Here is a 12021-nt window from a genome sequence, read left to right on the forward strand (position 1 = left end):
ACTATTATTTTATTACATAACTGTGCATGGTGCTTTACAGACAAATTAAAGTCATGGGGCCAGATCCTTAACTTGTGTAACCTGTCAGAGCTCAGTTGAAGCCCATGGAGCTATGACAGTTTACACCTGCTGAAGATCCGGCCCATGATTCCTGCCCTAAATATCTTAAATGCTAAGGACTCAGCTAAGCATATGCTCACCATCAGGGCTGGCTCCAGGCACCAGCTTCCCAAGCAGGTGCTTTTGGCAGCAATCTGCAAGGGGTGGCAGTCCCTATGTTTTTGCCACCAAGCAGCTCACCGAATTGCCGCTGCTGACGGCGGGGGCAGTCCATGTGCCTTTAGGGGGCAGGCGCGTTTCCGCGGTGGCGGCGATTCGGTGGCAGCTTCTGTCTTCAGCTGCCGTGGAAATGCGCGTGCCGCCCTAAGGGCACACGGACTGCCCCGGCCTTCTGCAGCGCTGTTTGGGGCGGCAAAAAGAGCAGAGCCGGCCCTGCTTACCGTAGGGCCTGATTTTCAGAGATGTTGCCTACCCACAACTTCTATCAGCTTCGGCTAGTATTATGGGCACTCAGCCCTTCTCAAAATCTGGCCCATAGTGTGTATTACTGTGAGTACTCCTATTGAAGTCTATGGGGCTACTCAGAATGGTAAATACCAGGCCTATGACTGGCAAGCATTTGCAGGGGTGGGCCATTGTGTAGATATAGCACAAGAAGTGTTGACTGTTTTCAATATAGTCTTGAGCACTGCTCAGAATGGGAATCAAGGGTCCGGATATTGTGGCTCAAGCTCCCCCCTTTCTTATAATCTGTAATCTTGCATAGCCAGCTATAAAACGTCAGATGAGGTTTGTAAGAGTTTTTACAAACCCGCTTGCCGTGGATTATTTTTTTATACAAATTCTACTGTCATCTTATAAGTTGAGACCACAGGCAGCTTTGCCAGCTCTAAAAAGTGCCTGCAGTCCTCAGTGTAGTAAAACTGCTAATCTGATTAAACCTCTCAAACTCTGTTTTCTTTATTCACAGAGCAGCCTCGGACTGAGTCTGAGTGGGAGAACAGCTTCACTTTGAAAATGTTTCTTTTCCAGTTTGTCAATCTGAACAGCTCTACCTTTTATATAGCATTCTTCTTGGGAAGGTAAGAATGAGTATCTGCTCAGTCTTTGTGCTTGCGATAGAGAGCAAAGAAGAAAATGATATTGCCATTAATGAAACAAAATGGGCCCATATGGTCATGCTTGCTTAATTGCAAAGTCCAAGTTAGCAAAGGAAAAAAGGTTAAATTTAGATTTTCCTTTAAAAAGATTAGAAACAGAATATACAGTTCCCATTCTCAGACATTTCCTTAATACTAAGTTCTAAAAATTCCACTGCAGAGAACTGATGTCTTCAGCTGATAAGACATTTGCAGGTCACTTTGCTCTGCTTTTTATATGTATAATTTGTACAGATAGAAGAAGATTTAACGTTTTGTCATTTCATCTCTATCCCCTGAAATCTAAGTAACTTTTGGTTCACCTGATGTATACTTTGGCCAGTTTGCAACAAATTCATAATTACTACAAGTGATGGAATTTGCTTTTTTGCTGAAAATAAGAGAAATCTTTGCATGTCTGTTCCTGTTTGTTCCCCCACAGAAATCAGAAAGGCATGTGAGCAGATTTGATTGACCCGTTAGTATGAGTTGTTTGCATCTGGATATCTGAGCAAATCATTTGAGTGAATACACAGTGTAACTGTGAAAAATTTGCACCCTGGGTGAAAACATGTTTTCACTCGATTCACAGAAAGTATGACACCAAGTTTTTCAAAAGGAAGTGGACCAAGCAGGGTTTTTGCATTTCATGGTCTCTTTCCAGCCAGTAATAACACATTCTAAAGCAGTTCAAAATGGAGCTTCAAAGCAAAATTCTCTTGACAGTGTTACTCAGTCTTGATATTCTGCTCTTTCCACCTGCTGAAGATCAGAGAATGAACTATCCAGTATTAGAATGTAGGCATTTAGCTAAAGCACAGATGAAAATTTGCTTAGCTCTTAACAAATGATATTAGCAATCCTTCAAATCATTCTGCATAATTACATCTTTAATATTTAAATCAATCCTGTTTGGGGGAAATGGAGTTAAAACAAGTATGTTGAGCTTTTTCCTAAGATTCTGATCAGAGATCTAGTAAGAAATAGCTGATGTTTGCTCTTATGTTGAAGATTTACAGGACACCCTGGTGCCTACTTGAGGCTGATAAACAGGTGGAGACTGGAAGAGGTGAGTATTCTGTAACTCTCAGGCTTTTAGGGGCAAATTCTGCATACGTTGTACAATCTGATTGAAGCCCATGGATGGCACAGGATGTGAGCAAGGGCAGACTCTGGCCCCCTGCTTAGGTTATTTTGAATGTATCATTGAGTTTCCAGGAGCTCTCTGACACCACCATTGATTGAATTCCTCTTCACCTGCTTCAAAAAGACATTTCCATATTGATAACATGTTTTTTAAACCTTAACTTTTGGGGTCTATGTATCATATTTGGGTGACATTAATATATGGCCTCAACTTGATTTTTTTTTTAAATCATAGAAACAAATATCAGACGCTTTCTATTGTTCATCCTCAATATAAATCAATTAAGATATGAATCTGGGTCCTTTTCCACCTCTAAAATACTCTTTTCCACTCAGTCAAAAAATTATGAGGTCTAGTTCTTGTTGCATTAGTGACCTGAAGCCTCGAATTTGAAGCAAACAAAATCCACTCAAAAAAAAAAATCAAAGCAACTGAGCAAGCTTCCCGGAAGTAATAGTAATCAATGCTTACAGAATATAATGGTGAGGCATGAGAGGGGCTGGCTTTACAATTCATGCAAAAAAAATCTAATTTTTTAATAAATATATTCAGGATTCAAAAATCGCTGATGGATATTGTAAATGAACAGTTGGCAGCCTGTGAATAAGTCAGTATCTAACATTAATATTTGGTCACCCAAGTCACATGGTTTTGTCCCTGTTTTTTAGCTGAATGACAAACATTTTCACACATGAATGACAAATGGCAAATCTTGAGTCACAGGTTGCATGCTGGCAGAATGAATTCATGATCACTTCCAGATGCCCCACCCACTGGCCTTAATAGAGGTTATCCAAATACTTGTGAATAATGACTAGCATGATCCTACAATTGACAACACATGTTCTTAATGCAAGTTGCTTATTCACTCATTAGGGTTTTTTTTATTATTATTATTTGAGCAGCTGTACAGTCCAGGGAACAAAAAAAGTCATAGGTGGACAGATGGAAAGTCAATGTTCTCCAAAATGTAGCCAAAGCGAAATTGTGTGTGTGTTTGAAATAAGTGAGCTAGCTGATATATTCCTTGATAGTTCAGCAAATGCCTCTCTCAAGTTGGGCTGCAAAAGACAATGTCCAGCAAAAAGTATTATTCTTCCCAATATAGGGAGCCCATTCATATCAACTATATCTATGACAGACCTTATTTAGGATTTAGGCTAGATTACCCTTGCAATTCCTTCTATCCCTATAGTTCTATGATACTATATGCACATGGTAAGAATATAATATCGAGATATACATCAAAAACAACTTCTGACCAGCCCTTAACTGAAACCAAGGGTAAGGACATTGTCCTACTGAGATCCCCTTGTGCAAAATCAGTGGCCAAATTCAGGCCTATTGGAAGCAAGTGAAACACCATTGACTTTGATAGAGTTGCTCCAGCTTACCCTAGGGCTGAGTTTACTCATGTGACTAACTCCTGTCAAAATATAAAGATTATGTTAAACCAAAAGAGGGATTATCTACTTTTTCTGTTTATTTTAATTTAACCTTACAATGCTGAGTGGGGTTGATTTTAAAAAAAATCTATTTGCCAACCATGTTGACTCAAGGTAGGCTTCAGTGAAGTCTAGGGAAATTTCAGCTCATTGTACAATGGAAAACAGTTCCCATCAGAAGGTCACCATACGAATTATTGTGAAGTTTTTCTCTACTAAAATGAAACCGGACTATTTCTGTATCAGAGAATTATTCTGGTCTGTCTATACTGCGCACAATGTCCACTGATTCGGCTTTGATACCCCTGTTTATGTCAGGATAGTCAATGGTGCAAAATGTTGGTCTGAGGACAGTAAGGGCTAATCAGTGCAGCGAGTTCTCAGACCTCTCTGCTTCTTACAATGATTGATTAAAGTATATGGAGCTACACTAGTTTACATCCAGCCCAAGTCAAACCCAAATCACTCCAGATTGAACCAGATACTCAGGAATTAAAACTGGCAAGACGACATTTGATGTCCAGAGTCTTAAATATCTCATAACAAGACAATAACTTTAAGGGATCCATTGAGTCAAATACTAAATAAATAATAAATAATAATAAATGTACAAATACTGCATTTTAGGAGTAAACTAACTGCCTGAGGTGTCAACAGGAATTTCATCCCCATTCCTTACAACATACGCTGCCTGATCCAAAACCTACTGAAGTCCATAGAAAAACTCCTATTCTTATAGGCTTTCCATCAGACCCATACAGAATTACATTGTGGGCTATTCACAACCCTAGGTTTAGCAGGCCAATGCTCAAACCACTGAGCTATCCCTTCCCCCATTGTGGCCACTGGGTTGCCTTCATCCTAAGCATCTGGTTCTGGCCAAGCAGCATGCTAGAGACTGGACTTAAAGGACTAGTGATGTGACTTACCTTCTCCTTTGGGTTTACATTAAAATAGTAAAAATGAAAGTTCCTTTAAAAGTTTTATAAATTACTATACATTCATTTAATCCTTTTGGATTTGCAGAAATGAATCTGTTTCTTTAAACCACTCATTTTTTTTTATTTACTCTGCAGTGCCACCCTAGTGGATGCCTTATTGATCTCTGTATGCAAATGGGTATTATAATGGTGCTAAAGCAGACCTGGAATAATTTCATGGAACTGGGCTACCCGTAAGTAAATATACTGCCTACCTTTACAAAGGTCACCAAAAAAAATATTATTTTCATTATTACCTTCTGATTTTCTTAAATGGGAGAAGAATACAACAGTAATTATAGTATCACACCTAAACACAGTGGAGAACTCTTCTCAGATTTTTCCAGATAGTGTTATTTATATAGAACAAAGTCTACAGAAATGAAAATAATATATCTATCTATCTATATAGATAGATATATATACACACATATATATACACACACACACATTATTAGAAAATATTTCATTTTCTGAAGTTGTGGTACTTTCCAATTTAAAAAAATCTGTTTCTGTACCACTGCTCTATTCCCTACACTGAAATGTTAGATATGTGCTTTTTAGTCTATACCAGTAAGTTCTAATTAGATTTCTTCTTGTTGAATGACATGGGATACCTGCAAGGAGAGGTGTGAGCCAGAAAAAGTGAACTGCTGGCACATAGACAGTCAAAAATGTGCAAGTAGACAAACTTACTGACCTGGCCACGTTTACTGACAATGTATACAGTAACACTAGGCTTTGTTCAAGCTAAAAGGGACTACTGTTATTTCATTTAATGGTGCATGGGTTTAATATTTAATAGATTGCTATAGACAATTGGCAATACAGATCAGTGGAGTGGCAGGCCACTGGGGGCAAATTAGCACTGTAAATATTTGTACCCTTGCAAAGTACCATTGTTCACATCAATTTGCCTTGCTGCAGAAACCACAGCAGAGCCAGTGCAACGTAATGGAGATTTCAGTCTCTGGGGCTACAGAAGCCACATCACATTCACAGCAATTCTTTTAAGCAGCCTTAGCCCTTGCTAAACAGAACCATGTAGACTTTTGAGTAAATTGCCCCAAAACACTACCTACTTGGCAAGAAAGGTGTTGAGTATTCTCTTCTTTCCTTCTGTTTCACACTTCTCTCCTCCTCAGCATGCCATGATGCCGTAGCAAACAGTCACATTCAGCTCCAATTTGAGGAATTACTGTAGTTAGAAAAAACAGCAGCAACTTTGTTGCTTCTCTTTCCACTCCCTGCTTCTTTTGTCAGTTTTTAACACTCTAGTTCAATCTTTCTGGCACCCATTAACGAGCATCTTGAAACCTAATGAAAAGCCGAGAGGGAGATCACAGAAGAGGCGAGCTGGAGGTGGGAAGAGATCAGTTTAAAAGGGTGGGATATTTAATAGAAGTAATGCACAGATGCTGGAACTAGGGGTTTGGGGGGGTGCTACAACACCCCTGGGCTTCAAGTGGTTTCCATCATATACCGGGTTTACAGTTTGGTTCAATGGCTCTCAGCACCCCCACTATACAAACTGTTCCAGTAGTGCCTGTTTCACATAAAGTTGGTGCCTCCACTTTAGAGTTCCAGCACAAAGTTGAGGCAGTGTGAGGAGTTTGCACAGCTGGTACCTGTTCCAGGGACAGAGGCGTTCAGTCTCTAGTGCCGCTGCTCCCTCCCTCTATCCCCAGGAATCCCCAGCAGACATGAACCTCTCCTTTTTCTGCCAAACAGCCTAGCTAGGAGTTCTCTGTTAAATGCCAAATTGTGTCTGGCCCTGCTTGGGTTCCCAAAGGGTTCAGGGAAGATCCTCTACCCCTTCTGTACAGAGGCCAGCTACAGCTACAGGCAATGCAGCCATTGTGCTAGGGCTGATGGAGGTGGAAGCATCCCCGAAGGGCGCTCACCAATGAGAGGAGTCAGGCGCCAGAGAGTTCCCACTCCAGCATGTGCTCCCCCAGAGCCCTTGGAGGAAATCTGGCTGAGTCAGGGCCTCTTCCAAAGATTCCTGTTTCTATATGATTTTTATAATGGGAACTGGAAAGTAGCCTGTCCTGACTCTCACTGAGGTGTGTGACATTAACTTGGGTTTTGAAATTTCTGCTATTTCTGTCAGAGAGCTTTAGGAACCAGACACCAGAGAGTGGCACTGACATGTTGCAGAATTCTAGGGGGCCTGGATGATAACCAGTTTATGCTGTAATGGTTACATGCTTTGAGACACACAATCAAGGCGAAGGCATGAAGCTCAAGTGATGCTTCAGCTTGATCTGAAGATCACTCTCTGCAGAAGCTCAGCACGATCCCTGTGGAGTTTTCCCAAGCTAACATCAGCAATGTGTGGTGGGATTGAGGGGGAGAGACAGCGGTGGGAAGACCCAGAATAGTTTGGGGAACTATTAGTGAAGTGACAGAGAGACTGTCACATTCAAAACTGAAGTCAAATTTTCAGCTGAAGATTTCTGACTGATCTAAAAGCGTAAGTCAGTTCTGTTCCCCTGTCACACACCCAATCCCATGTACTGGAGAAGTCATATTTCAGAATAAATGTGCGAATCTTTAGGAAATTATGTATAAATTATTGGTTTGGGGATGGGAACTTACTTCTAAGGAGAAAACAAAGCATATGTACAGATGCAAGCCACACTACCTTGGTTTAACTTTTTACATCAACTGCTATTCCAATGACAACAGTATGTCCACAATGATTAGCCTGCCCACTTGTTTCTGCCCATTCTATTACTGAACATTCAGTTCCAGAGGACACATTTCCATTCAAAAAGAACCATACATCTCCCTTCTTAGCGCTGATTGACTCGAGCAATTTGCCATTCTAGGCAGGGAAGAACATCTGTATCTGAAGGACAATCGAGGAACTTTTCCCATTTTAGGGATAAAGGATAGTATTCTGTGCTACCAGCCACATCTGTTACAAATATCAAGCGCTCTCATACATTGATACATAGAGTTTACAAAATACATTGTCTAGTCCAGCCCAGCCTCTCTCTCTCTCATTATTAATAAGTAATCAAACTAAACTTGCTAATCGGTCCTCTAATACAGCTAACGCCCAGAGAATGGAATAGAGAAAGGGGTGGTCCCATGTGTCTTCAGAATCTCACATACCTCTGTTGCTAATTGGGAAATGGTAGCCAATAATAGATTCAGCCCCATACTAAGATTCTTCCACCTGCAGTTTGCACGTGCACAGTAAATTTCTATGTAGTTACTTAGCCAGTGTTAAAGCTTCTAATTTAAAATCCTGAATAACGAATAAATGGGTGTTTACAATGTATTTGAATATGCAGGTTAATTCAGAACTGGTGGACCAGGAGAAAATTACGTCAAGAACATGGCTCACAGAGAAAAACAAGCTTCCCACAGTGGGAAAAGGACTACAATCTTCAGCCTATGAATGCTTATGGACTCTTTGATGAATACCTAGAAATGAGTAGGAGAATGTTCTGATTTTACTCTTATGCTAGATTTTAATGTCAGTACATTTTTTGTTTTTTTTAAGCCCAGAGGGCTGAATTGTTCATTTAAAAACTCCAAAGTACTGCTGTCTGAAACTAAAGAGACTGCAGAATGATTTCCATTATCGCAAGTCAGGTGAGGAATGGGAGTGAATTGTGGCACTATAAGAAATATTGCCTGGGTTTGGTTAACATCTGATGTACTAAACTCCCATTTGTGAAACGTTTTATCTGATTAGCTGACTTCATGGAAAGAGGGATATTCTCTAAATTGCAGCCTTAGAATTCTTATTCCCTCAACTGTATAATTTCTTGTCATTATTCCTTATAAAGCAAATTCTACTGAACCCTGATAAGGTCTTAATGTCGAAGCACTTACTTTTCAGATGTCTAGCATGTGGCTGTATGATAGGGTATATTTACTAACTAATATTTACAAAATTGCTTGCTTCCAAGAAACACTGCTTTCCCCGGGGGAACCAAACATAAAATGAATGAAAGACAAAGGACTTTTGCCTTACTTGACTGAGCTGCACATGTAGTGGATAGAGCCCTCTATTGACTGGTGCAATTCCACTGAAATTAAGGAGAGCTGTGTGAGATCAGCTACTCTGAGAAACAGGCCCTAAACAGTTATGTCAACTGAAGAAAAGCCTGTTCCACTCCTGCCTTTTTGCGCCACAGAAAACGGCTCAGACTTTTATTGATTGTGTATCCACCATGCCATTTATCTGAGTTCCCTCCACCAGCAACTTTACACACCCATGCAACAGTACTAGTTACAATAGCCTCTGTGCTTTAGGCCCTCAGGACCTGAGGTCTCCCTTCCCTAAAGCATCTGTGAGGCTGGATTCAGCTTGTCCTGTTCCTTCTCCTTTCTATGCCTCCTTATCAGTCTTGAGCTGATGGGCTAATTGGCTTATTAGCTCCCCCAGACCACCTGTCTGCTTAGCTAATTACCTTTAATTACCTTAAATCAGCTTCTTCTTGTGGAACTAGTGAGTGTCAGAATGCAGGCTCACCTGTTAACTCCCTACACTCTGTTGCATCAATGTTTTCAAAATGTAGACACCTAAATAGAAGTGGCCTAATTTTTGGAGATGCTGAAGTTTTAAAAAAAAAAACAACAACAATAAAATCAGTTAGATCACAAAACAGCTCTAAAAACATATAGTTCATCAGCTTTTGTGTCTCCATAGCAAAGAACACAGATATGGTTCTCAAAGCTCTCAGGAAATTCAATCATTTGTTCTCTCACCCTAGTGCTGATTTTTTGGAAAAAGAATTGCCCTATTGATACCACTAGCATCACAGAGTGATAATATGGTACTTCATAGTGAGCAAGTTTACTAGCTACATGGCATCTCAGTAGCCTGGCATTTTGGATAAGATCTTGAAAGTAAATACAGTATTGAAAATACTAACCTTTTATTTCTTTTCCCAGTTCTTCAGTTTGGATTCACAACCATCTTTGTGGCAGCTTTTCCACTGGCACCACTTCTGGCCTTACTTAACAATATTATTGAAATCCGTCTTGATGCATACAAATTTGTCACACAGTGGAGGCGGCCATTAGCCTCAAGAGCCAAAGATATAGGTGAGCTGCTTATGTGTCTCTTTTTAAAGACAAAGCACTGATCATTTGATGAACCCAATGACTTTAAATTAAAGCTACAAATCATTAATGGCTTTACCTTTGACTCCCATCCTCTTTCACATTATACAAAATAATGCACAATTTTGGCTCCTAAAAAACAAAGGTGTAAACATTCAACACTGGTTTATTTTTATCACCTAATAATCCAAATTGGAAAATAGGTTTTTAATGACTTGGTGGATGATTTATCAGTCCAGATTTTTAAACTAAGTGTTCGGTGATCTCTGCTGGGTTTTCTTTTGGTGGATGCACTTTCTCAGTAGTACATGCAGCTGCTCACTTTGAATATAATAATGAGTTAGAGAAATTTTTTTAAATGATGCAAATTGAAGTAATTTCCATCTCAGAGAAGCTTCGCACAGTTTCAACTCATCCAGCCAAAAGTAGGTTTCCCTTTGCCTGGTTGAGAAAACTAGACTCATGTCTACAAAGGTCTTTGAAGTGCTGAGAATATTGCAAACTTTCCAGGACTGACTAAAGCAGGGGTGGGCAAACTTTTTGGCCTGAGGGCCGCATCGGGTTCCGTAAATTGTATGGAGGGCTGGTTAGGGGAGGGGGTCATGGCCTGGACCCCACCTCCAATCTGCCCCTCCCCCCCAGGACTCCTGCCCCATCCAACCCCCCTGTTCTCTGACAGCCCCTCTGAGACCCCTGCCCCATCCAGACACCCCCGCTCCCTGTCCCCTGACTTCCCCCTGCTGCCACATCCAACCCCCCTCCTTCCTGACTGCCCCCCCAGGACTCCTGCCCCCATTCAACCCCCTGTTTCCCCCCTGACCACCATCCACACCCCTGACTACCACCCCGAACTCCCCTGCTCTCTATCCAACCCCCCCGCTCCCTACTCTCTTACTGCACTGCTTGGAACACTGGTGGCAGGCGGTGCTACAGCCGCGCCGCCCGGCTAGAGCCAGGCCACGCTGCCACCAAGCAGCACAGAGACCAGGTCAGGCTGGGCAATGCAGCTGCGCTGCCCCAGGAGCTCTCAGCCCCACCTTCCAGGGCATTGTGCCAGCGGCGGAGTGAGCGAGCTGAGGCTCTGGGGGTGGGAGGACAGCAGGGGAGGGGCCGGGGGCTAGCCTCCTGGGCCAGGAGCTTGGGGGCTGGGCAGGACAGTCCCGCGGGCCGGATGTGGCCCATGGGCCGTAGTTTGCCCACCCCTGGACTAAAGGATAGGGGACTCCACCTACTGGCTAAATCTCCTCAGAGTGGCTAATCTCTAGCTGGCTGATGGTAATAAAAAATAATAGTAAAACATAATCTTTTCACATTCTTACAATTCAATCATGTTTATCATTTTAAAATGTCATTTGAATAATAGTGATTTAGGAAACATCCATTTGGGACCAGATTCTGACCCCCTTATTCACAGTGAATAGCACCTTATTCCAATCCCAATTCAGCAAAGTATTTCAGCATGTGCTCAAGTGTTTTGCTGAATCAGGGCCTCTATGAACAGTTGGCTTCAGTGGGCCTGCTAGCAAAGTAAGATGTAACTAAGCATGGGTAAAGGCATGGGACTCTGTTTTTTTGAGTGCTCCATTTTCAATGAGAAAGATTGTGAAACCTGTCCTAAGTGACAGGAAAGGAATGTCAGTCACCAGTTGCTTGGTAGGGGTGGTTTTCTAATAATGGATAAGCAAAATTGTACTCATAGCATTTAAAGTTTCAGAGGCTTTCTTTAAATCAGGTCACCTAAGACAAATAGTCTTCTACAGATTTCAGTGTATTTTTCCATCCAAGAATTCTTGGATTGTCTCATTATCTTTGGGGGAATATTGTACTGGTGTGTTCCTCTAGTAATGGTTTGGTCCATGGTTTTTATTAATCATAAATATTTTCCCATCATCCCTAACCAAAACAATCATAAGTGTTAAACATAGGTGAGTTCTTTACATCATACACTTCTCTTCTTTGATTCCCGTCTGTCAGCTCAACAGTAACAATGGGGCTGAATGAAGTATTTCAACCACTTTCTTGTACCAGCTTCACAGCTTTATTCAACTTTCATACACATAACTTATTAATTACTGTAGTTTAACAAAGACTCATGCCCAAAGAAGAAACACTTTTTTTTGCAATGTAATGGATCAAACTTTAAAAAAAAAAAAAGAAACCTT

General features: G+C 41.2%; 1 protein-coding gene across 3 annotated transcripts in view; it reads left to right on the forward strand.

Annotated features, from left to right (window-relative positions):
- The window catches only part of ANO4 (anoctamin 4), a 257266-nt gene that overhangs the window by 214023 nt on the left and 31222 nt on the right, over positions 1 to 12021 (forward strand). For all 3 annotated transcript variants that reach the window (XM_045002152.1, XM_045002153.1, XM_045002154.1), the window contains 5 exons: positions 1031 to 1142; positions 2211 to 2268; positions 4868 to 4965; positions 8077 to 8219; positions 9689 to 9841. In XM_045002152.1, coding sequence (XP_044858087.1) covers positions 1031 to 1142; positions 2211 to 2268; positions 4868 to 4965; positions 8077 to 8219; positions 9689 to 9841 — 564 coding nt within the window. The remainder of the gene's footprint in view (positions 1 to 1030; positions 1143 to 2210; positions 2269 to 4867; positions 4966 to 8076; positions 8220 to 9688; positions 9842 to 12021) is intronic.

Source organism: Mauremys mutica, chromosome 1, assembly GCF_020497125.1.
Source record: "Mauremys mutica isolate MM-2020 ecotype Southern chromosome 1, ASM2049712v1, whole genome shotgun sequence".
In the NCBI taxonomy this organism is placed as follows: Eukaryota; Metazoa; Chordata; order Testudines; family Geoemydidae; genus Mauremys; species Mauremys mutica.